The sequence below is a fragment of the Aulonocara sp. 'chitande type north' Nkhata Bay genome, linkage group LG17 (genome assembly GCF_057382095.1).
Source record: "Aulonocara sp. 'chitande type north' Nkhata Bay isolate Kocher_YH1m ecotype deep benthic linkage group LG17, A_spYH_male_GT1.1, whole genome shotgun sequence".
NCBI lineage: Eukaryota > Metazoa > Chordata > Actinopteri > Cichliformes > Cichlidae > Aulonocara > Aulonocara sp. 'chitande type north' Nkhata Bay.
The window spans coordinates 10794538-10821192 of NC_141360.1; the positions used below are offsets into that span (position 1 = coordinate 10794538).

The following is a 26655-nucleotide window of genomic DNA, read 5'->3' on the forward strand; positions in this document are numbered from 1 at the left end:
TTGTTTTCTTATGCATGTGTAGCTGAAAGTGTGATTACTACCAGAATTACAGTGGTTATTTATTTACACTGTTCATTACAGCGGGATAAAATTTTTAATGTATATCTCAGGAGTAACCTTTCCTTTACTACAGGGGATTCATAGCACCAGCATCATCGGGAGGGCCCAAAACATAATTAACATCACCTACAGCGTCATCTATTCACACTACAGGAGTCTGAAATTGAGGACTAAACGACTCTCAAACACCTACCCAAAGACCATTAGACACCTGAATAAAATAATCAACACTGCTCTTCTACCACCTCATCACAGCTATTAAGTATAATTGCACTATTTCTTACAGTATTATTAGAAGTATCTGTCACACTAATAAACTACCTTGCATAAGCATTAACACGAGTTTGCACATTCACTACTTGTACTTGTCTCATCCTAGAATCACAACAGAATATTTTCATTGACATAAACTGGGTAAAGTATTATTTTCAATTTTTTTTCCCTTTTAAAAAAATGTTTCCCTTAAAATGTTTAACCTGTGTTTTTTTTTTCTTTTAACTGTATGGTTTTATAAAGTCAAATAACTTTCCCGCAAATTTTTATTTATCCAGGAATAAACACAAACGTTAGAAACCAAGGAAACAGCTGCGAGTTGCGTTTACCCGGCGTTTACGACAGTTCTCTTTCATTTCCGGCATAAACACATGGACGCCTGAGCCACGAAAACATGAGAGGTCAAAAGTTATGGTCGTAATCTTCAGCATAAACGGAACATAACACAGAAACATGGTAAGTTGAAATCGTGATTTACCACATGAAATGTGAAAATGGTTGCATGCTCGAGAGACTACGGAAATAGCGTTTGAAGGCGTTATTTTTAATAGCTAAGCTAGTGTTAGCTTTACTTAAACGTGCATATGACCCAACACGACTGGACCAAGCTAAGCTAAAGTTTGGTGTTCTTCTTATTTTAACCAGCACGTCACTATTAGCCTGATAATTGGACCATTGATAGGTTTAAATCAAATGTAAACACGCCGCTTGGGTTTCGCAGCGAGCTCCAACGCGGTCACTGGTCTGCTGATTTGCTTTGTATCCCCTAATGTCATGAAGCTTTCTGATTTCCACCTTTCTGCCTCCGCAGGCCAGCTCCATGGTGGCAGTGGGACTGGCTCTGGCAGCAGCTGGATTTGCAGGTCCGTGAATGGAAAATTTTGTTGTTAACTTTGTCAGACAGGGTTTCACGAGTGTACAGCACCATGGACATTGAACTTCAGTACAAAGCACTTGAATTGCAAGGAAACTATTAAACAAAATGCATACACATATATGAATGACATAAAAATAGCTCTACGTAGTTCTATTTTTGTAAATTTACATATGTTTTTGACAACTTTTTAATAGTGTTATTTGCACTTTGCACATTTATAGTGTCATTTTGCTTAATATACTATCCCGAGCAGGAATAAGAGGCTTGAACTGTCTTACAAATAATGTAATGAAGAAAATATAACTGTGTGGTTAGACCTCTCAACATCGGCAATCTAGCTAAGTGGTCAGGTTAAGCTAGATATCAACTCAGTAACTCGACCCTGGATTTCCTGGTCTAGCAATGACAGCGCTCGCATAAAAGAGGCGGTTTTGGCAGCGAGTGACTGATCACAAACATATAGAGTAGAGCCGCATATTTAACAAAAGTAAAGCAAATTTTAATGTTTAACATAGAAAAAGGTTAAACACACAATGCAGACTAAATGTAACACATGTTGCAGGCAGCGCAGCAGCAGTGTGACAGAGCTTTCCACACATAGTATGTATAGTAAAAAGCATTGTTAGAAATGTTTGTAGACTGCGAAGCACTTTGTAAATGCATTTAATCTAAAGGGAAGGAAGGATGGTGTGAAACACAGATTTACAGTCTGACTAATAGACTTGCAGTTATAATAGTTGGTGTTTTGCAGCACCATCATCACAAATGATAAATATTATATTTTGGAAGACTGTTGTTCTATCCGTCCCATATCATAACAGATTCTTTTTGACTCAAAACCAAAACCACTGAATGATTTAACTTTCATGTTTATGTTGGTTTTCCGTTTGTCATCTATCAGTAGGTCAAGGGCGAGTCCTGTGTGTGTTGACAGAAACTACATGAAACCTTGTGTTTAAGGTTTAATTTAACAGTATGCGAATGCTCCTCGCCTCCAAAGCAGATATTAAATTATGAAGAACATTTACATTACAGAAACCTGAGAGTGCAAACCTCTGCCAATGTCGTTTAATCTCTGGGCAGTATTTACTTTTAAGGGAGTAGTATTATATAAAGTTTAGGAAGTTTGAAGTGCAGGAAAAAATCAGATAAGGGTGGCATGACATGCTTACTTTGATTCCACAAACATTATTTTGGAGTAGGTCATGGATTATTAGGGGTGGGGGGAATAATCGATACTGTGTAGTATCGTGATATGACTTCAGAGCATGTTGATCCTTTTTCTGAGCAAGAATCCTGACATTCCTTCAATGTCCAAATGTGTTTCACTTTTTTTTTGGCAGCAATAAACATGACAGTTTACTTATTTTAATTTAAGACATGTTTTATTTTAATTAAGTTTAAAACTTTTTTATTTAATGTAAAATTATATTTTGTTTTAATTTACTTTCAAATTCTTCAGTTGCTTAATGAGCTGCATAGTTCATAATAGCTATAATTGTACCAGATGGTTGCATTCAGTTAAGTTGGACTAGACTGTAATACAAACCGTTCAGTTTGTCAACAATAAAACTGACTGAAATGAGAGAAAGACTGAGTGCGAGACTTTGATATTAGATATAATGAATATTGATAAAGTTTACCTTTATGTACAGAATCTGAATATCGCAAAATATTTTTAAAAAATTGCAATAATATCGTATCGTGAGATGTATGGTGATTCCCACCTCTATAGATTATAGGTATTAATTTGTAAATAGGTGGACATGAATAACTGGAGTTTATTGTATAATATTAATAAACTTGAAAGAAAGGCAGGCGTGAAATGTAAAAGTGAGGGGAGAGGTGACATGATATTTGGAGGCAAACTATGATGTGACTTTTAGAATCCCCATATACCAGTATCATGTCCTAAACAAAGGTAGTAGAACTTGAAGTAGTTTTACAGATAAAAGATGAAAGTTTCACATTCTTTGACTTTAAAGAAGAGGTCAGAGGTCAAATGTGATGATATTTTAAATCTTTACACAACGCTCTCTATATGTTTACAGTACACAACACACTTGTAAGAATCATAGTTTCTAAGTTATGTGGCTTTTTATTGATTTTCAACAAATAAATTATTAAGCAGAAACTGAAGATGTAAGACAAATGTTTTTTGGTAGTTCGGTTAAGCTAGGTGAGTCTAGGTGATTTTTTGTTAGTTAATATATTCTCAGATTTTCATATATTACAGGTTGTCTTGTAGTGTCAGTACTGTATCTGTATTGTTGTACTGTGATAGTAGCATTATCGTGAGAAAAGTATTGTTAGTTGCACCGGCGCCCAACCCTAAACCGCATCAGTGTTAACAGTAAAACATTTAAGGGACAAATCCACAGATTGATTTGTCATCTGAGATAAAGTGGATTTGCCCATCACTGTAAATGTCTCATCTTTTTCATGTACCAGGTCGCTATGCCATGCAGGCCATGAAGCAGATGGAACCCCAGATGAAACAGGCCCTTCAGAGCTTCCCTAAAACTGTAAGAAGGAACCCGTGTTTGCTGTGATAACTCTGCCAGTTCGATGTGCAGAAAACACAGACACATGTTGGTCTTTGCATTCAGTCTGCATTTCGTTTTCTCTTTCCTAACTCGTAACCTCGACTGCACACATTGTTTCAGGCATTTGGAGGAGGCTACTATAGAGGTGGATTTGAACCAAAGATGACAAAGAGAGAAGCTGCTCTGGTTTTAGGTGTCAGGTATGTGGATGCTGATCAGCACTCAGCACTGATTCTTAGTCTATCTGTGATGTTACAATACTTCCAGGTTCAGAGAGGTTTGGTCTTGTGCTGCACGGCTACCTTGTTGTGTTGTTTGTAGTCTCTCCACTACAGCAGCACATTTAACAACCACCACTAATCACTCATAATAATTCACTGTTACATACATTTACTGTTGCACCACTATTCTGTCTTCAGTCCCACAGCCAACAAGAATAAGATCAGAGAAGCTCATAGAAAACTGATGATCCTGAACCATCCAGATAGAGGTAAGAGAAAGCTTAGTGCTTATTCAAAGACCGACTATTTTTCTGATGAGTCTGTTATCTAGTGAAAATAAAAAATAAACAAAATACCACTAAAATACTATGAACAAAGTTCAGTATAATCAGAGTATCTTTCCATTATCTGGCTTCACTTGCCTTTGCCTATAACGGTGGTCAACTTTATAAGTCAAGCAGGGACTTCCCAGTGTAGCTGTCAGCAAATTTGGATAAAAATGGCTGCGTTGAAGCACCAGAACAATCAGAGACATGTATACTGAAAGCAGAGCAACAGAATTTTTACAAAAGAATAAGCATAAAAAGTTCATTCAGACATAGTCCTGCCAAATGTACAAATATGATACAAGGTCCACAAAGTCCAGAGAGGTGTTCAGCTTTAGGATTATATATCAAGGTGTATAAAACAATAAAATAGTTTCAAACTTGTTTGCAGTCAACAAAAAAATAAAATCAAGGAATAAAGTTCTTCTCAGACTTTAAAAGCTTTCAACCCTCCTGGTATTTGTGCACACAAGTCTGAGGCATCACTGCAGAAGAACCGACACAGCTCTGTTCTGGAAAACACTGCACTGGCTCGAGAACCTTCATAAAAATCGGTGACCACGTTTCACAATTGCACTTTATTTACAATGAAAAGCTGATCATGCAAAAAAAAATCAAGCAGCTGGAGACTCGCTTATTCAGACTGGCTTTTAACTAGTTTTAGGCTGTATGATGTCATATGTATGCTGTTTTATCGTTTTGTCTTCTGTGTTTTTATATGCCTGTTTTTATTTACCCACTTTGTGGGTTTTGACCTGTGAAAGGTGCTGTATAAATAAAGTTTACATAACATTTAACTTCAGAATGTAGTCCTGAGCTGTTACGCATGAGTGGCAAGTCTGTTAACAGGTCTTAGGTGTATTGTCAACATCCTGCATAGTAAAAGGAACTGTTTTGTTGTTCAACGTGAAGTGTGATTATGTGTGTGTGTGTGTGTGTGTGTGTGTTGCAGGTGGATCTCCCTACTTAGCAGCAAAGATAAACGAAGCAAAGGATCTGATGGACGGGCAGGCCAAGAAATAAAAGTGGAGATGCTTATTCATGCACTGACTGACTTGAAAGTTTTTCTAACTGATTGTTCTAAAAATAAAATCACGCTGTACAAGTGCAGACCAGAATCCTGCCATTATTACTGCTCAGTTTATATTGACTTTGTGAAATTCTATAAAGAGGTTTCCATTTGACAGAACTTCAAATTGTTGTTTTGCGTTTTTTAAGATCACACATGAAGTGTGTTTCTTAGTCCAACCTACAGATGTCTCATAAGCAGTTGCTAAACTTAATGGAGTCATTGAGTATTATGCATTTTGTGAGAGAACAAAGACAGTTTTTCTACTTGTGATTTTACTAGATACATTTGGACATGTGAATATTATGTTGCATGTCTTTTTTTAGCGACAGCACGCTGTTGTTAATGTGGTAAAATGTTAGTTGGTTTGAACACTTTAGCATTAGCAGAAACTTAAAAAATGTTCCTGTGCTTACTGAAATTACACTTACAGTGGGGCAAAAAAGTATTTAGTCAGCCACCGATTGTGCAAGTTCCCCCACTTAAAATGATGACAGAGGTCAGTAATTTGCACCAGAGGTACACTTCAACTGTGAGAGACAGAATGTGAAAAAAAAATCCATGAATTCACATGGTAGGATTTGTAAAGAATTTATTCGTAAATTAGGGTGGAAAATAAGTATTTGGTCACCTCAAACAAGGAAAATCTCTGGCTCTCACAGACCTGTAACGTCTTCTGTAAGAAGCTTTTCTGTCCCCCACTCGTTACCTGTATGAATGGCACCTGTTTGAACTCATCATCTGTATAAAAGACACCTGTCCACAGCCTCAAACAGTCAGACTCCAAACTCCGCCATGGCCAAGACCAAAGAGCTTTCGAAGGACACCAGGAAAAGTATTGTAGACCTGCACCAGACTGGGAAGAGTGAATCTACAATAGGCAAGCAGCTTGGTGTGCAAAAATCAACTGTGGGAGCAATCATCAGAAAATGGAAGACATACAAGACCACTGATAATCTCCCTCGATCTGGGGCTTCACGCAAGATCTCATCCCGTGGGGTCAAAATGATCATGAGAACGGTGAGCAAAGATCCCAGAACCACACGGGGGGACCTGGTGAATGACCTGCAGAGAGCTGGGACCAAAGTAACAAAGGTCACCATCAGTAACACACTACAACGGCAGGGAATCAAATCCCGCAGTGCCAGACGTGTTCCGCTGCTGAAGCCAGTGCATGTCCAGGCCCGTCTGAAGTTTGCCAGAGAGCACATGGATGATACAGCAGAGGATTGGGAGAATGTCATGTGGTCAGATGAAACCAAAGTAGAACTTTTTGGTATAAACTCAACTCGTCGTGTTTGGAGGAAGAAGAATACTGAGTTGCATCCCAAGAACACCATACCTACTGTGAAGCATGGGGGTGGAAACATCATGCTATGGGGCTGTTTTTCTGCCAAGGGGACAGGACGACTGATCCGTGTTAAGGACAGAATGAATGGGGCCATGTATCGTGAGATTTTGAGCCAAAACCTCCTTCCATCAGTGAGAACTTTGAAGATGAAACGAGGCTGGGTCTTCCAACATGACAATGATCCAAAACACACCGCCCGGGCAACAAAGGAGTGGCTCCGTAAGAAGCATTTGAAAGTCCTGGAGTGGCCTAGCCAGTCTCCAGACCTCAACCCCATAGAAAATCTGTGGCGGGAGTTGAAAGTCCGTGTTGCTCAGCGACAGCCCCAAAACATCACTGCTCTCGAGAAGATCTGCATGGAGGAATGGGCCAAAATACCAGCTACTGTGTGTGCAAACCTGGTAAAGACCTATAGTAAACGTTTGACCTCTGTTATTGCCAACAACGGTTATGTTACAAAGTATTGAGTTGTATTTTTGTTATTGACCAAATACTTATTTTCCACCCTGATTTACGAATAAATTCTTTACAAATCCTACCATGTGAATTCATGGATTTTTTTTTTTCACATTCTGTCTCTCACAGTTGAAGTGTACCTCTGGTGCAAATTACTGACCTCTGTCATCATTTTAAGTGGGGGAACTTGCACAATCGGTGGCTGACTAAATACTTTTTTGCCCCACTGTATGTGATGTTCCAATGTAACAGGTTAATTCACTCAAAAGCAGATTTGTGGTTTAAATCAACTTAAGCAGGTGAAACATTTTGCATTTGCATATGGAAATGTTTTGAAGCTTAGCCAGTGAAAAGAAGCCGGTTGTATGCTGAAAAAGAAATTCTGTCTGATGGATACTGAAACATGAGTGGTGACCAAATCAACAGCTTCTAAGTCTGTGAACCTAGCAACATGAAACTGCCTGTGACTCCACAGAAGCCAAGAGGGTGTGTTGGCAGGATCCCATCTGTGGTGAAAACACTTCATTACATTCAGCCAAAGACACAACTTTTCCTATTTCTCATTTCATAAGTTTTTAACTTGTAAAAGAGACACCACAGCTATCATATACAAATCATGGCTAGTAAAGGATGCCTACATTGTATTCATACATTTAATAATCTTTCTGGCTGCAGGATAATACAAAAACTAACAAGACACTTTTCAATAAACTTGGTCAAGAGTTAGATGATGTGGGTCATGTCTCAGTTTTTGAAAAAGACAAACCTTGTTTAATAAACTCGAACTGCACCAGTATACTTTACACATCAGTAAACAGGTTATTGTCACATTCACTATCCAAATCAGAATCTCCACACAATGCAGCGACGCAGCATTCCTGAAAAGTATGTGTACAGCTAACAGTCACAAGCAAGACACAGAGATGGGTTTTAGATCTACACGAAAGATCAAGTTTATTTAAGAACCACCTGCATACAAAACATATTGCACATCAACCAACCAGACGATCCTTAAAAAAACAACAAAAAAAACTTTACTGTAGTTGACCCAACAAAAACACTTGGGATGTCACAACTCTCAGTAGTCCAAATTTGTCCCAAAAGAAAACCTCTAAGCATCGCATGTTAGTGTCAAGAAAACAGAAGAGATTGTTTTTGTTTGTTTTTTTAAATACTGTACATTTTCTTAAAAATAAATAAACCAAATATATCTCCTTCCTTAGTGGAACAGTCATGACCAGTTTCCAGCCAGCCAGTGTGGAAGAACCATGAAAATGACATCGTCACCTGGGCAAGGTTTTCTGGAAACATCTCAACACCGCAGTGGTCGGTTTTTACAGGGCTCTGTTTTCCCCAACAGTGGGCAGATAAAAGTGGACAATACCCTAAAAGAAACTCAAGTGACTTTATTGAATTCCTAGTGAGGGAAAAAAATTAATCAGCATCAAGCATTACTCGGGATGTACGTAATGAAACAATGTTTAGGAATGAGATGTTTCCAGGTGGCCGAGCACTGATGGTACATATCTGTCCAGCACTAAACGGTAACAAGCCAGTTTTCAGACTCAACTACAATCACGTTTTAAACAGAAGAAAGGTTATGTTTCAGTGCAAAGAAAACGACTCTTCTACAGTTTCTTTTCCAGACACGATGTAAAAGCATTTCTTCTGTGACCCAAGTGGTTGCATATTGGAAAAACAGGAAGCAGCTAATGTGAAATTCTTCAACAGATATATTTATTTATATATATATATTTATATATATATAAAGGATAACTGGATTCATCCCCACCCTCCCCACAACGAGAACAGACACTCCTGACTTTAAAAAGATGCCCCTAAAATCTTTTTGGGGTGTTTCAGTGGTTGCCTTCACCTCCCGCAGTACCATAAGAGAACATTTAGCACATGGAGACGCCGTGTCTGGTTCCGCTGTGGCAGATGAAGGCTAACACAGAAACAGGTGAAAGGATTTCAGATGGCATGCAGAGCCAGGCAACGACATGTTGAATCTACTCTCAAGGCACGACAGCTAATCACGTTTATGTCAAACATACTTGGGGTTTCCAACAAGCCAATCTGCACTGTGCTACTGCCCATGCAGATCAGTTAATTTACATCCTGAAATAAGTTTATGGAAGCATTTTTCTGGATCCAACTAGGAAAAGGCTTTTTAAAACCCTGCTGTGATGTTTCTACGAATAGAAAAAGGACTGCTGCATTCATACCACAGTATGGGTTTGACTGGAATCCCTGTCTGATTTAATAAACGCTGTACTCAGTGCAGCCTCTCCCAGAGCTCTCAGTGAAGACAGGACTGAAAAGCAGTTCATGTACACATCTGTAAGTTTATGTGTTTGACTATCTTTGGCAAGCTCATACAGGAAGAACTATTGTAAAAAAAAAAAGAAAAAAAAGGAAAATGAATAGTTGGATAAAACAGGTGTAAAAAGGGAGGTTCAGGTTCTGACCTCTGAAACTTGCACAGCGGAACAGGTCACAAATATTTGGAAAATCTAAAATAAAAAAGAGAGAGAGAAAACAGTGCTTTAAATGTTATGGTTCACTTCTGAAGCTGCTCCAGTCATGGAGATTCAATCAAGTGCAGCTCTAGAAGTTCAAATATTTGAAACCATTTTCCTTGCCCTGACTAGGAGAGTCCATTAACAACAGCTTGTGGGTTAGATTCCTCCTTGTAGGAGACTTTAGTGGACTTCTCAGTGGAAGACCTGGGAGCTCTTGTGCCATTGTTGCCGTCGCCATCGGCTGCACCGTTAGAACCATTAGTGGTTGCCACGGCAGAGTTTGGGCTGTGTTCGGCGATGACATCCACCTGACCCTAAACAGAAAGGTGGGACAAACAGTGTGTGATGGGTGAGAGAGAATGACGAATGAATGACGAACACTAAATCACCAGTGACTGCCAGGCTTTTAAAGCAGCGAGAAGTGAGGATATTGTAAACTAGGTACTGACCACATCCTTGTTTTTCTGGGAGTCCTTCTCGATCATCTGTCTGCTCTGAGACTCAGCCCTGGATATGTAGTCAGCCACAGTAACTAAACAAATACAACAACAGAGAAAATAAACTATGAAAGCACATGAAGACTGACTCCTTCATACCAGAGCAGAGGCACAAATCTGTTTCAGATATTCCAAACTTCATCAGGATTGTATCGTCTTCACAGTTCTTGTAGATTAGTGAAACACACACAACAGCAGCATTTGCAGTGTGAAGTGAATTACTATTAAACCTGTGTACACAGTTAAAGAAAAAGTGCCCTTTCTCACAGTCTGAGAATAACCTTTTTACTAATTATGCATTTTAGATTCAAGATTACACCAAAATATGTTAGAACAATTTACAATGACACACCACACAAACAAGACTATTAATTGCTGTTAATGTCAGCATGACAAAGCAAAAGCAAGTTGTGACAAAGTTATTGGTAAAAAAAGGTTTTCTGCTAAAAAGAGATGCATACTTATATTTCTACGTACCAAACCTTGTTAGAAAATGCTATATTACAGTATTGATCAGCCATATTGAATCAAATAGCAAAAGCCAAGAACACGACTGCTCAGTTTTCCATAGTTTGTGTTTAGCATGGTGTTGGTGGAACACAAACAAACACAAGGTTTTTTTAGTCAAGTCATTCAGAGTGCTCACTGGAGGAGGGCACACTAGGTGATCCAGTTGCCTGGTTACCTGGCTGCCTCTCTTCAGGCAGACGGTTTCTGCGACGTCGGCTACGATTACGACGTTGAGGTTTAGCTTCCTGGTCATCTAAAGGTGTCAGGTCATCACAAACAGAGGGATTGGGGTGGAGGGACTTACATCGCGATCTACAATTGTCATCTACTTTGAGCTGCACTGACGCCCTTTATGTTTCAAAATAGAAATGATGCACTGCTGCACAGTCCTGACAGCTCAGAACAGCAGTCGGTATAACCTGAATACACTGTGTGAGACGACAACAACAACAACAACAACAAACATCTAGTAACGTTCATACCTGTTCCATTTTCACTCATAGAGGCGTTGTCTGACTCGCTCATGCCATCAATCAGAGTGGTATCCTCGTCTGTTCTGCGTCGCCGAGATCTTCTGCGGCGGTTAGCAGGCAAGTTGGAGTCGCTAGCATCTGTATCAGCTGTCTGATCGGTCTCTGTGTTTACCTCCAAGGCTCCATAGTGATGGTTATCCTCATGGTCTCGAGGCCCTGCTGCACATACAGGATCAGATTAATAGGCAAAAACTTTCAAACAGAACTTTAACAGAAGAAAATGATAACTTAGAGTGTCAATATATCTGTGAAGGTTCCCAATCATCCAGGTCGTAGTCTAAGGAACTTGGAAAGAAAAGCTTCTGGCCTTCTTTAAGTTTCCTGAAAGACGTTTCAAGGAAACTTAAAGCTTCAGTCCAGAACTGAAGAAGCTTCTTGGATGAAACGTCTTCAAGGAAACTTAAACAAGTCCAGACGCTTTTCTTTCCAAGCTCCCTAGACAAATTAGAGTGTCCCTACTTTCCTTGAATTATCAATTTTACCAGAGCTGTTGCTGTAACTTCCTCTTCCTCCACGTCCCCTTCCCCTTCCTCGGCCGGGTCCTGGCCTTCTGCGGCCATCTCTCTGTGGCCGTGGGCCTCTCTCCCGCTCCCTGCAAGTCCACCAAACCAAATGAAATTGATTACACAGAACAGCAACCAGCAGTTTAGTCAAAAACTGGTGAGATAATGCAATATATGGATCACAGTAACCTCACCTTTCATGATCTTCTCCAGCCAGAGACCAGTCACTCAGCTCATCTTTGCGCTCAGAATCTGTCTCAGAGGCGTTGGACTGCTCTGAGGTGTTGCCTGAGTGTAACCAAACACGTGTGAGAAGACAAAAAAAAAGAAAGAAAGAAAGAATAACCCACATAAAAAGGATAGAACAAAGAGGGAGAAAGAAGGAGATAGTTATACACCTTGTTACAGGTGCGAACAATCCAAACATTTGACCTCCTGCATGATTTTACTGTATATGTGATTTTTTTGCACATATAGCGTTTGATTTTTAGAGATGCCTACCATATCCAGTGCTGTAGTTGTGGCCCCTGCGTCCACGCCCTCGGCTGTTGTAAGAGCGACTGCCATGCACGGACGTAGAGGAGGCATTGGCATTGTTTTCTGTATTATACCCGCCTCCTCTCTCCCCCCTCTCTCCCCTGTCCCTGTCAACTGGTCGGTGGCCCTGGGTAACCTGACGCAACTGTTCGTCAATCTGCATCCGTTCCAGACGAAGCTGCTCCACCTCCTAGAGCAAAGGAAGACGATAAATAATACAAAAAAAGCAGTATGTTCTAAACTAAATAAATAAAAAATGCAAATCTGAGAGCTTTGTTTTAAAATAGTCATCACGGCACACACATGCATAATGACCATACACACATCTACATCACATCCAATTCGCCTTGTGTTGTTTATTCTTAATCTTGCTAGGCTGCCTCCCTGTGTATAATCCACAATCTGCCTCAGCTCTTCCGCTAGCTGTGCGCCCTCTGCAAGTAGCTCCACCATGTCCTACACACAAACGGTGCAAAACAAAGCACACACGAAGCACCAACGCAGCACAAAACATGCAAACAGCACAGGACCCACACATACACATGGTGTAAAATGGATACACAGCAAAATACAGACTGCAGAAGAGCAAATTTCACATATCTATGAATCCTGCACTACGTTTTTATATAAGATTACTTGCTAAAGATTGAATTGGTGGTAAATTAAAATCCAGCTCAACAATATGGAAACGAAGGCTTCATTGTAACTAAAGTAACGGCCTCCAATATGAAATATTTTGACAATATTGTAATATAATCATTTCAATATTATTTCTATTTACTGCATACAAACATATTTTCCATCCTTCTGCACTTAATATTCAAATCAAATTAAATATAAGAAATTATAATAACACATCTGAGAACACTATCTGCAAAGCACATACAAAAAGCAATCCTGCTTGAGCAATGTTTATTGTGTGCTGTTTCCATGCTAAAAGCCGGGCAGTGTCATTAGTCTTGTGCCAGAGTGGACATTAAAAGCAGCTTGACATAGCTGGGAATTCACATTGCAGCATTTGAAAAAGGTTAGCAAACGCAACACGCAGACACACGCACAAAGGTGCTCGTACATTTAGGTAAGAGATGTGGTACTCCAACAAGACCTGAACGTTGCCAATGCTCTCCTTAGTGCCGACAAATGTGAATGGGACCATTCCCTGTGTCAACAAAACAAAAAAACACAACACAGATGTTAATATGGGACTGTCCAACTAAATGACACTGTTTGTACGCTCTGTACTCCTATAGACTTTTAAACATCTGTCATAGGGATCAGTGCTTTAGCAGTTGGGGGTAAACACATCGCAGTAGCAGGCTTACTTCTTGTCTGGGCTGCTTGGTATCGTTGTCTCCTTCTATCCTGACACGCACCACACCGGACTTGTCCACTATCTCCTGGATGACCTTACCATTTTTACCAATCACTTTGCCTAAAGACAAAGAAAAGAGAAAAGGATCAAAAGGTAGGATGTCGCAGCTTAGGTCAAAAAGATGAGACACTAGTAAACTGAGGATATATAAACACAGTACAGGGAGTGCAGAATTATTAGGCAAGTTGTATTTTTGAGGAATAATGTTATTATTGAACAACAACCATGTTCTCAATGAACCCAAAAAACTCATTAATATCAAAGCTGAATGTTTTTGGAAGTAGTTTTTAGTTTTAGCTATTTTAGGGGGATATCTGTGTGTGCAGGTGACTATTACTGTGCATAATTATTAGGCAACTTAACAAAAAACAAATATATACCCATTTCAATTATTTATTTTTACCAGTGAAACCAATATAACATCTCCACATTCACAAATATACATTTCTGACATTCAAAAACAAAACAAAAACAAATCAGCGACCAATATAGCCACCTTTCTTTGCAAGGACACTCAAAAGCCTGCCATCCATGGATTCTGTCAGTGTTTTGATCTGTTCACCATCAACATTGCGTGCAGCAGCAACCACAGCCTCCCAGACACTGTTCAGAGAGGTGTACTGTTTTCCCTCCTTGTAAATCTCACATTTGATGATGGACCACAGGTTCTCAATGGGGTTCAGATCAGGTGAATAAGGAGGCCATGTCATTAGTTTTTCTTCTTTTATACCCTTCCTTGCCAGCCACGCTGTGGAGTACTTGGACGCGTGTGATGGAGCATTGTCCTGCATGAAAATCTTGTTTTTCTTGAAGGATGCAGACTTCTTCCTGTACCACTGCTTGAAGAAGGTGTCTTCCAGAAACTGGCAGTAGGACTGGGAGTTGAGCTTGACTCCATCCTCAACCCGAAAAGGCCCCACAAGCTCATCTTTGATGATACCAGCCCAAACCAGTACTCCACCTCCACCTTGCTGGCGTCGGACTGGAGCTCTCTGCCTTTACCAATCCAGCCACGGGCCCATCCATCTGGCCCATCAAGACTCACTCTCATTTCATCAGTCCATAAAACCTTAGAAAAACCAGTCTTGAGATATTTCTTGGCCCAGTCTTGACGTTTCAGCTTGTGTGTCTTGTTCAGTGGTGGTTGTCTTTCAGCCTTTCTTACCTTGGCCATGTCTCTGAGTATTGCACACCTTGTGCTTTTGGGCACTCCAGTGATGTTGCAGCTCTGAAATATGGCCAAACTGGTGGCAAGTGGCATCTTGGCAGCTGCACGCTTGACTTTTCTCAGTTCATGGGCAGTTATTTTGCGCCTTGGTTTTTCCACACGCTTCTTGCGACCCTGTTGACTATTTTGAATGAAACGCTTGATTGTTCGATGATCACGCTTCAGAAGCTTTGCAATTTTGAGACTGCTGCATCCCTCTGCAAGATATCTCACTTTTTTTGACTTTTCTGTGCCTGTCAAGTCCTTCTTTTGACCCATTTTGCCAAAGGAAAGGACGTTGCCTAATAATTATGCACACCTGATATAGGGTGTTGATGTCATTAGACCACACCCCTTCTCATTACAGAGATGCACATCACCTAATATGCTTAATTGGTAGTAGGCTTTCGAGCCTATACAGCTTGGAGTAAGACAACATGCATGAAGAGGATGATGTGGACAAAATACTCATTTGCCTAATAATTCTGCACTCCCTGTAGATGAAAGTTTTTGTTTAAATATTGCTGAGAAGTTGAGCAAATAATGTACTGAATGAATGAATGACTTGTTACTAATTACTCATTGCTGTTACTAAATACCAACTTCTTTATCCCCTTCTTAAAATAGTTGAATCTACTTACCAACAAGGTTTCTTGGCACCTGGACCGAATCCTCTACAAATTCCAAGAAGCTTCTGGCTTTCTTTACTGCCTCTGCTGTCTAAAGGAAGACACAGGGTCGCTTGCATATATTACACACTCAGCTAAAACATATACACAACCCAGTTACCACTGTACAACATGTACAGTATATACACAAAGAGCACATCTAAAGAGTCCCACGCTATTTCTCTTATAAATAACATTCTCCATGTGAGACCATTAAAAAAAGAGACTTAGCAAATCCAATTTCATGTCAGCATTTTCATATTACTTCACACATAACCTGCCATACAGGAATAATTATGGATTCTTTAAATGGTGTTCATTTCTTTGTAGGAATCTCGTCAACTAAAAGCAACAATTTCATAAGAAAGATATGTTATTACTTCTTTCTTGTTCACCATTAGAGAAAGCATCTATACTGTTTACCAGTTTAAGTGCACATGTTAAACACCATGTCACCCTCGTCATCACTTCTCTTTCTCACATCCTCACTGGCAGGAGCTAAGACGGGAGTGACAACCATGTTGTTGTATAGAATAATAAAGCCCTGTTGATAATTCAATATATACTGAAAGACAATTTAGCCAATTTAAGCTCGATAAAATACTAAATATTTACTGATTTTGTTGTGGAAATTACTTTTACTTTGCTTTTATATACAGAGGGTAAAGTATGTATTGAACAGGTCACCAATTCTCTAAGCAAGTATGTTTCTAAAGGTGCTTTTGACATGAAATTGTCACCAGACATTGGTAACAACCCATGAAAAATGTGAAAAAGGGCATGGTAACTATCAGTAACTAGAAAGCAATCCTCCCACTTAGTGCAAATTCATTATCAGCTGATTCAGTCCCAAATGATGGCCTATAAAAAGCTGTCCCATTACTAAGATGTCTCACAAGAAACACACAAGACGGGTAAAACCAATGAGCTCTCGCAAGACCTTCACAACCTTATTGCTGCAAATTTTTCAACATAAAACGACCTCCCTATAAGATTTCAGACAGCAGAGTGAAAAGAATTATTAGCAGAGTTGTTCAAGAGCCCAGCAACAGAAAGACCTGGAATCAGCAGGTACAATTGTTTTAGTACAATTGTACTCACCACGCACGACTCCATTGCTGAAGAAAAAGCATGTTGAAGCATGTTTAACAACAACATTTAGACAAGCCTGTGAAATACCCAGAGGAAACAGTCTGGTCAGATACCAAAATGAACCCTTTGGATGCCATAAGGCACTGCACTGCATCACCCCACAAACACCATACCAACGGTGATGTTTGTAGCTGGGAACATCATGGTGTGGGGCTGTTTTTCAGCATACAGCACTGGCACGCTTCATATTATTAAAGTAAGGATGAACGTGGAAAATGTGCCATGACATTCTTGATAAAAATCGGCTGCCGTTCACCAGGATGATGAAGATAAAATGAGGATGAATGTTTCAGCAAGACAGTGATCAAAAACATACAGCCAAGTGAACTCTCAACTGGTTTCAGAGGAAGAAAAAGCTGCTAGAATGGCCCAGCCAATCACCTGACCTGTCTCCTTTATAAAATTTTCAGAGAAAGAACTAAAACTCTTCATAGAAGAACCCTTTAGGATTTAAAGACTATTTATGTGGAAGAATCACATAAATCCCACATTACAACTACTTTTCCATACAGGAGGCGCCTTGAAGCTCTCGTCACCAACAAAGGCTTTTGTACAAAGTACTGAATGAACTTCAACAACTGAGACATTTCTCATTATTACACATAATTTATGGACATCTATGGTTTGATTTCTTTGCATGTATGGATTGGCCGACATCTGGTGAGAATTTATGTCAATAGCATCTTTAAAAAGTGACTTAGATCATTTTTGACATGTTAAATAGTTATTTTACCCGGTGTACAATCCAGTAACCCTACTACCTCCTGTATTACCAACCGACCTCCCCATAAATCCTGAAATTGCCTGACTCCTCATCCAGCTCAATGGCAGTTACACCTGGAACCTTCCGGGCTTGCTGGATGTTGCTACCATGGCTGCCAATGGCCAGGCCCATTAGATCCAGTCTCACTGTAAACTCTTCCTGGAAGGAAGACACCAAGTGCCTGGAGTTCTACGAAAAACACAAGACATAGTCAAAATCAATGAACTCAGTCAGCTCTGTCTGAAGCTTTCATCCTGTACAAAAACTGAACAATAACAAATTTAAGTGTACTGTTAATTTAAACTCAAAAACTAAATGCTCGACCTTACAGAGGTTAAGATTATTGAAATATCTTTGGTAATATGGTTGTGTCCAAGGATGCTGAGCTCATGGACTGACAATGATCAGAGGAACTGCTAGTGGCTTGCCAATCAAGGCATTTTTTTGTCTTGTTTTTCCATGCATTACATTACACTTATCAGATTCATGAGTCATTAACTTTATCAGCTTCACTATATCTTCATTTCAGTATTTCTACATATTACTGACACTTGTGACACAGATGCAACTTCAAACTCTGTAAGGAACGGCTACACTGATCCACCATCACAAAACTAGAGGTCAAAGAAGAAGAGGATTCCTGTCTGTAGATGTAACTTTAAAGTATTTGGAAAGATGCTACTTTGTCTTCTTTCCTTAACTTCTTTAAATTAAAAGATTAATATGTATGAGGAGCACATGATGCAGGGCTGAGCAGAGACAGGTGAGCTACTTCAAAAAGAAAATGAAATTAAAAAAACAACAATCAAAACAGACTGAACAAGTTTGTTGAAAAAAAAGTTTAGTTAAAGAAAAAAGTCTGTCAAATGTTATAACTTTATACAGTTTTTGCTGTTCAGCTATCATCCGCCTACTTACAGTCACCCAATGATAGGCTAAACCATCCATCACTGTATATCAGGGGTGGGGAACTCCAGGCCTGAAATGTCGGTGTCTTGCAGATGTTAGATATCACCTGGGTCAGCACACATTGAATCAGATGATTACTTAATTACCAGCCTCTGGAGAACTTCACGGCATGTTGAGAGGGTAATTTAGCCATTTAAATCAGCTGTGTTGGATCAAGGACCCGCAGGACACCAGCCCTTGAGGTCTGGAGTTCCCCCATCCCTGCTGTATATGAAGGCCACCCTGCTGGAACAGCACACATTAGTTCTTTTTGAACTGGAAGTAGAAAATAAACTTGCCAGTTACTTACCTACTTCTTTCTTTCTTTTTTTCTCTTATTTTTAAGTTTCAGCCACACAGCTTGCATTAAGTGCACCGCACTATGTTAACCCCACTCTCCCACTTCAATTATTGTATTATATTATGGTATTATACAACAATCAGTCTGGAGATCACTGCCCAATACTAAATGGCACAATAAAAAGCTATAAGCAAAACGACAATTGCTCAACTAAAAAGTATAATTTGGCTATTGTTTTAGCTTACTTTAAGCAGTAGGATTGTATTTTACCATTTACCATAATAAATGGCCTGAACTACCAACTGAGATTGTTCCAAGGCAACTACAGTGCATACAGTAACCCCAGAACATCTCAGTAACAGGTCTTTTTCTTGCCATCACCCTACCTCAAGGTGTTTTGTGGCTTCCTGGTTGCGTGACATTAGAAGTAGCTTGGTCCTGAGGCTGCGCAGGTGCATGTCACTCAGCAAAGACACACGCTTCACTGTCGTCTCGTTGGTGGACTAAAACACACACACACAGGAAATAAAAAGACTTATGCAAATATGTGGGGATACTCCTCTGCTCATAATCACTAAAAGAAATGAACAGCTGAGTCATGTATTAGACAAACATGCAGGGCAGGATAAAGGTGTAGCACATCGTGCATTAGCCTTGGTGCTACTGTACATTTCCACATGTCACCACAGAATCACAGAAAGCCAGTTACCACAATCACTAGTTGGCTGGTCTCAGGGCAGTATGAGATGTGAGAGGCTCCCACGGCTTTCTTGAAGTCTTTATGAGCATTTTCATTCTGGCACCTGTCCACAAAAAACAAAAAACATATTACCTTCCAATCCTTAAACAAACAGTTCACATCTACTGAAAAAACGAGACAGACCATATATAACAGGTACAATAAAGGCTCTACTGCATATACACACTCTCACTGCTAATGAACTAAACAAGCCTGTGAATTTAGTTAAAATCTGTCTGTCTCTAATTTTGTTGCTGTAAAGGTGCTGTACATACGCTTCTTGTAGATCCTGAGGAACCGGGACAAAGCACTTGTGAAAGGAGTTCTTGGTGATGGCCTTGTTGGTGTTGACCGGACGCAGACGTTCAAAGGTCACTATTTCGTTGTAAGTCGCGTCACAGGCTGCATACTCAATCACATAGAACTGGAAATATGGAAAGGTTCAACAAAAAAAATGAATAAGTAGAATACTCTTCATAGTGCCTATAGTCACATGTACAAAAAAGGTTTTACTCACATCTCCCTTCATCATGCGGACTTTAGCCAACCACCAACCACACGGCTCAAGTTCAGTGGCTCTAGAAAAGATCTGCCAGGAGACGAAAACATAAGCAGGATAAGGCACATATAGAAACAAGCAGGTGAGGACAAGAGGAAAAGAAAAAAGGAGAGAACTTATATCTGTGTCCTTACCTCCACCTCGTCACCCTCTCCAATCTCCTTCTTGACATCAGCAGGTGGGGGCATCCTGACATCACTGAAGGGCACTTGGCGTTCTGGCTGCCAACTGAGAAAAAAAAGACCCCATTTTTTTCTTTTACCTAAAACATGGTGGTTCTGGATCTATGATAAAATATTAAATTTACATGTTTTATGAAAACTGGTCAAATGCAGAAGAAGTAAAGACTCACTTGTTCTCAAAGGCAATAGTGAGAGAGTCATCGTGGATATCTTTGACAAAGCCCTGCAGGAGGGACAGAAACACAGATCAGCGGTTAAATATAGTTCCTGCTTTAAAAGAAGAGTTTTTTATGTCTAGCAGAAAAAGTGACATTTTGGGTATGGGAACCCATTTTTTTTATTTTGTGCATGCACACAAAGTATATACGCATTGTTGACAAGATGCACACTCCTGCTGATTGTTTGCCACTATCTCATCTGTATACAACTCACAGTAACATGCTAAGATATGCAAAGCACTAGCAAACAATTCTGAAGAAAAGTGCTAGGATGTATACAAGGATGTGCACAATAATGAATTTAAAATACTTAAAAACCCTGCATGAAAAGAAGCAAATTGAACATGTTTGTTAAAACACTAGGATACAGTGTGACAGCACAAAGTGTAAAACTGAATGTGAACATAACTACGTTTCCCACAGATTTAGATTCAATTTGTTGCAGGAGGTGGGCATGTGCACGCAGATAAGTGATCTTGAGCTTTTGTGTATAGAAGGCACACACTGGCTTTCTTAAAAGAACTATTACATAATGTGTTTATATTATCTGATTTTTAAATACTTTTCTCCCCTGCAAATAATTTAATAACCAAGTAGCATAGCCTCCCACAGCTTCACTCCAACTTTCAGGATGTTGGATGTCAATTAGCAGCTGACTGATACTGATGACTGCCACAACACTCAGCAGCAGAGGTCTTAAAACTGGACTAGTAAAATCTGAAAGCCATAAACAAAGACTTCTTTCAGCTGGTCCCTTCAGGGGTTGCCACAGCAGACCATCTGCTTCCATGTCACCCTATCCCTAGCATTCTTCTTTGTCACACCAACAGTCTGCATGTCCTCCATCATTACATCCATAAACCATCTGTGATGTCCTCCTCATTTCTTCCTGCCTGGCAGCTCCATCTTCAACATCCTTTTCATCCATCTCAGCCTTGCATCTCTAACTTTGTCTCCAATATGCTCAACCTGAGCTGTTGCTCTGATGTACTCATTTCTAATCTTGTTCTTACATTACATTTTCTAACTTAATCTAAACATCTTCACTTCTGCCACCTCCAGCTCGGCCTCCTGTCTTTGAATCAAAGCCAAACTTGCAGGCAGTGAAACCAGCAACTTTCCAGAAAACGTACCAGAAAACAAACAAAAGAACAACAAAAACAAAGGACAATGGCAGTGGCAGTGAACTGAAGAAAAGTATTTTAGTGAGACACTGACAGCTTCATGAGCTTCTTCAGGTAATTCGGCAGTTAGATCAATTACTATCAGAGAAAGAGAGCTTTGTTGTCACTGTCTTAGTTTATGTTTTAACATGTTTAACACTGCATTTATTAGCATATTAGAATATTATCTGCAGTAAACAATCATACTTTCTTACACTATGTGAGATAGCATGTTTGAAACCTTAGTACGTAACCAAAACCGATAATAGTCTAGCACTACTATTTAATACTGTGGTATGCTAATACTGTGACAGTGACATCAGCACCACTGATGGTAACAGATAGTGACCAACACAAGATAGTTTAGTGTGTAAAATATCTAAATAAATAAAAAACAAAATGATATATTTGATAAGTATGGACTTGTTTGTTTGCTTGTTTGTTTGAAGGGCCAGAGTCGTCTCTATTTTTTGAGGCGACTGAGGTCCTTCAACATCTGCCAGAAAATGCTGAGGATTTTCTATGAGTCTGTGGTGGCCAGTGCGATCCTCTATGCTGTTGCATGCTGGGGGAGCAGGCTGAGGGTCGCAGATGCCAACAGACTTAATAAACTGATCCGTAAGGCCAGCAATGTTGTGGGGATGGAGCTGGACTCCCTCAAGGTGGTGTCGGAGAGGCGGATGCTGTCCAAGATAAAGACAATGTTGGATAACACCTCCCACCCACTCCATGACATGTTGGTCAGTCACAGGAGCTCGTTCAGTGAGAGACTGAGATTACCGAAAAGCACCACTGAACGACACAGGAAATCATTCCTGCCTGTGGCCATCTCCCTGTACAACGCATCCACTTAACACACTGTTTGCTGCTACAACTACACATGTTTCTTTTCCAACTATTTATTTATGAGTGACTTATGTATGTATGTATGTATATATATGTATATATTGTACTATTCTTAGTTAGCGTATTGTCTGTCTTGTCTTAATGTTGGTTTAAAATGGAGCACTGTAACAAAAAATAATTTCCCCCAGGGATCAATAAAGTATTCTGATTCTGATTCTGATTCTGATTTTGCAAGTTTAAGTTTGAACTGCTTTCCAGCATTTGACAACATTCCTATCACAGGGTGGAAGCTGCAAAATTACTTTTATATATCCTTTATTTATCCAGAAAGTGATATTGACATTACAAAAGCCTTTTTCAAGACAGATCTGGCCAAGAGGGCAGTGGAAAACGCAACAAATATATCATCACAGTTCTTTCATACACAGGCACAATAACAGAGAGACATAAAAACACTGTAAAACTAGTCATTTCCTTACTTAACGTATAACTCCTACATAAATCCTAATGACTACAGTCTATTTAACAACATAAGTAAAGATATCATTAAAAAAAGCCCCAACAAAAAGAAAACACACACGCACACACAGAAACATCAGAAATCAGTTTTGGCAGTGGATCATTTTTTGGCACAACGCCTGTGCTAGAGTCAAACGTGAGGTACCCAACACTACACACCAGACTTGGAAGTACTGAACCCCAGGTTCAATGCGTTCAGACACTTATTTAAGCCATGTGTCTCGCTTGCGTGAAGGACGGTGTTGATTACATTCAAAGAAAGCACACACACGTATGTCTAAAGAGTTTAAGACACAGGGGTGGCAGAGTGGACAGAATCGCCCAGGGGAAAAAAGGGGTGTGTTAAATAAGGAAAAGCAATGAGAACAGTGTGAAAATGCAGTAGTACAAAAGAAGTCATGGGATGTGAAGGTGAGACAAGAAAGAAAAACTTGAAAGTCTGGAGAAAAATGAGAAGAGAGAGGAGACACGGGGAGAAGAGGCGAGGGTGTTGCTGTGGGCAGCACGTCTAGAAATAGCTTTAAAGTCGATGGTATCAGTGACCCACTCGACATGCCAGCTGGTCGGGATTGACAAGGAACAGCTGGCTCACACATACCGAAAAAATAGCTTCGGAATGATGGAGTATCAAATAATAGACAGCGACAGTCAGTCGTGAAGTCTGTGCAGAGAGACTTCAAAATCTCTCACACCACCAACCATGGTGCCTTCACAACACGACACACTTTAGTAAACTGCGTCAAGGTATAATGGGCTGGTCCTCCGTGTTTCTGATATCAGCTCAATAGCCAATGATGACACATGCAGATACTATTTACTTCAGCAACATCTTTCGACGTCAACAGCTAGGCAACTAACAAGTTAGCTAACTTTCAGCTCGAGAAAGCGGCACAAGAAGTCAAATAAAATTAATAACACCTGCTCTGTGTTACGTATTCAAGTTATCGCATGCAAGACTGCGGTTCTTCCAAACTGGCTTTGAAGAAAGGTCCTCAAAAGTGTCAGCTGGCGAGGACATGGGAGTGACGCTAGCTTAGCTTGCTAATTATGGCTAGCATTGCTAGTACAAGCTAATATCGAACTCTCGGGTACGTACAGAGGAAGTCGGATCATGTTGCCACAATCCACGAGACTTAAACTAGAATACTGTACCGTATGAACAACTTTTATGTTTGAAACTGCATTGATAAGCCGGTATTTACCTTGTAATAAGCCCCGTTGGAGCCACGGACCTCCACCGCCAGTTCTTCCATATTGGAAACGCAAAGGATGTTGGGACGACAGGTGCTCCTTCAAGCGTCAGGACTTGACATCTTAGCACCAGTAAAATGTATAACAACAAGTACATGTAAAATTTGCACATTTAAAACTGAATTAAAATGAAAATATAACTTGTTATTCTAATGTAGCTTACCTGACAAACCAAAAGTGAAACTACAAAAGATGAATGCCCTTTTATTTATGTTTTGTAGTTTTAGTCCCGTTTTATTGTGCTGTTGTAATGACCATTAGAAGACACCTACTAAATCACTTTCAGTACATGTTATTCCATTCTTTGCAATAACACAGACAACCAAACTGACCTAGTCAAGATAGCTGATTCAGATGCAATACTTGTAGTAAAAAGTAAATCCCCATTTCAGTTTCCGGAGCAGTGTTTCCTAGCAGAACTACGGTGGAAGGATTGTAACACAAAAAGTTTGGTCTGATTATGTGATATTTAGGAGCAATATTTACTCTGCAAATGTAGTGAAGGACCGAAACCCCCCCAAAAAACCACAAACTTAAAGACAGTCAATTTCTGATGGAATTCAATTAAGGTTCATTTTATTTACATACTGCCAAATCATAGCAAATGTTACCTCACGGCACTTCATCCTGCAAGGTAAAGAGCTTAAAGCATTAGAATGAAAAGCCCAACAATCAAACGTACCCCTATGAGCAGGCACTAGGTGAGGGTGGAACAGAAAAACACCATTTTAACAGGAAGTACCCACCTTAAGGAGGGGCAACTATCTGCTGCTACTTCAGAATTACTTTCCTGGACTCTACTGTCAACAGTTCTAAATTTGTATGAAATTGTAAAAAAAAAAAAAAAAAAAAAGAAAAAAAAGTGCACTATCAGAATATAAATGTAGGTCTCTTTTATTGGGATACAGCTGGAAACGCTGCTCTAATAGTAAACGTCATCAGTAATGAGAGTTGTAGAAAAAGGGTCAAATGCTTTGTTCACCTGTAGTTAGACTATGATAAAAAAAAAAAAAAGACATTTGCTGTGCATATCTCTGTGGTGCGAGATTCAAACTTAAGAGATACATGCTCCAGTTTTTTAATTTCCAGTGTTTAAACCCATTTTAAAAATCCAGCTTTACCTGCCTATGAAACTACATCTTCTCAGGTATAAGAAAATGTAGCAGTGTACTGAGCAGCAGGGAAAAATTAAACAGTATGATGAATAGCTCTGAAAAGGCAAACTTGTGGTGCCTTGGAAGAAGGGAAAAAAAGAAGAATACAGGGACCTCACCTCATTTTTGCAAAGAGTTCTGACTGTTCGCCTCTTTTTTTACAGGTGGGGATTTGTTCCAGTGATTCCCTTTTCAATCCCTGCATTGCCATTGTACGCACAAGTCACTTCAAAGTCATACAGAGTGATGACATTTGTCCTACAGTGAAGCATTTATGGTCCTGATGAAAGTTCATTCTTCCAGAATGATGACAGTAGTTGCTAAAATAATTGGTGCGCTTCCAAAAAAAAAAAAAAAAAAAGACCCCAAATAGATATTCTAGCCACCGGGCACATGCACAGGTTGGTAATGTTAATTATAATATTACCAAAATATTTTGGAAAACACAACAGATGGAGTTTATTTTGCATAGTGTTCCAGAAATCTGTGGTTCAATGCCTTACTGACAAACTTATTTTCAGTGTTTCTGTTATCAGCCAACTGACATACATTGGTGTGTAGTACAACATAATGAGTAATCAGCAAACTGCTGTATTAACAGCAAAAGCTACAGTTCTCTAAAATTCAGAGTTTCTGTATTTTTATCATTTTGTTGTGCTAAAAAGATATGGGAAGAAGAGAACTAGCACATCTCTCCCCTAGTGTGCATTCTGAGGAGTAATGCAGTATTCATTATTCTTTTTTCGATGCAATGGCCTATTTCCTTGTGTTCACATTAGTAAGTTTGGCTCATTTGTATAATGATTTATCACAGGTAGCCAAGTTCACATTACCTTTTAAGAGATCTTCATTTCTCCTGCACAGAGAAAAGTGTATAAAAACCGTGTAATACAAAACAGCTGACCAAAAAATGTTCAAAATTGTCAAAATATCTCAAGTACTGAGAATACCTTCACATCCAGTGCAGGTGACATTTGCTTCCAGCTAATGGTGCTTGAATCCAATATTATTTTATCCCCGTTTTCACAGGAAAAATACGCCTAATTTGAGTGTATCTTTTGATCATTTATTTATCTAGGTATAGTTTTCTAAAAGCTTCCTGGCAGGGTTACTCTGTAGATTTGGTAGAGGAACATGTAGCACATAAGACTCTACACTGAATGTGGCAGACAGACAAACAGAGAGCAGGTGCTGGCTCATCTTTTACAAACAGCCACTGTGACACCTAGTGGCGATTAGTTATTCTCTTGAGGTCTGCTATCACTGTGCAGCAGATGCTGTATTATTTCTGATCAGACCATCAGACTGCACCAGAGATAAACTATAAAT

The 26655-nt window shown here is 39.6% G+C and overlaps 2 protein-coding genes across 14 annotated transcripts; one reads left to right on the forward strand and one right to left on the reverse strand.

Moving 5' to 3' along the window:
• Nucleotides 1-640: 640 nt before the first annotated feature.
• Nucleotides 641-5413, forward strand: dnajc19 (DnaJ (Hsp40) homolog, subfamily C, member 19). The gene is made up of 6 exons (XM_086268745.1): nt 641-789; nt 1145-1196; nt 3662-3735; nt 3877-3956; nt 4176-4246; nt 5256-5413. Exons 1-6 carry the CDS (start codon nt 787-789, stop codon nt 5324-5326), a joined length of 351 nt encoding a protein of 116 aa, XP_086124871.1. The 5' UTR covers nt 641-786; the 3' UTR covers nt 5327-5413.
• A 2690-nt stretch (nt 5414-8103) lies between these two features.
• fxr1 (FMR1 autosomal homolog 1) lies at nt 8104-24225 on the reverse strand. Of its 13 annotated transcripts, none has more exons than XM_086268546.1 (19): nt 24124-24225; nt 20346-20398; nt 20128-20221; nt 19952-20023; nt 19710-19858; nt 19405-19498; nt 19082-19198; nt 17465-17635; nt 15505-15583; nt 13607-13716; nt 13357-13443; nt 12609-12740; nt 12249-12474; nt 11942-12035; nt 11727-11836; nt 11194-11403; nt 10848-10964; nt 10154-10236; nt 8104-10018 (listed from the first exon to the last, which is right to left on the reverse strand). In XM_086268546.1, exons 1-19 carry the CDS (start codon nt 24172-24174, stop codon nt 9830-9832), a joined length of 2238 nt encoding a protein of 745 aa, XP_086124672.1. In that variant the 5' UTR covers nt 24175-24225; the 3' UTR covers nt 8104-9829. The 13 variants fall into 13 exon arrangements, with proteins under 13 accessions (XP_086124672.1, XP_086124675.1, XP_086124673.1 ...); XM_086268549.1 differs by having other exon boundaries at nt 10887-10964; nt 11194-11400; nt 13357-13452; XM_086268547.1 differs by having other exon boundaries at nt 10887-10964; nt 13357-13452.
• Between the last annotated feature and the right edge of the window lie 2430 nt (nt 24226-26655).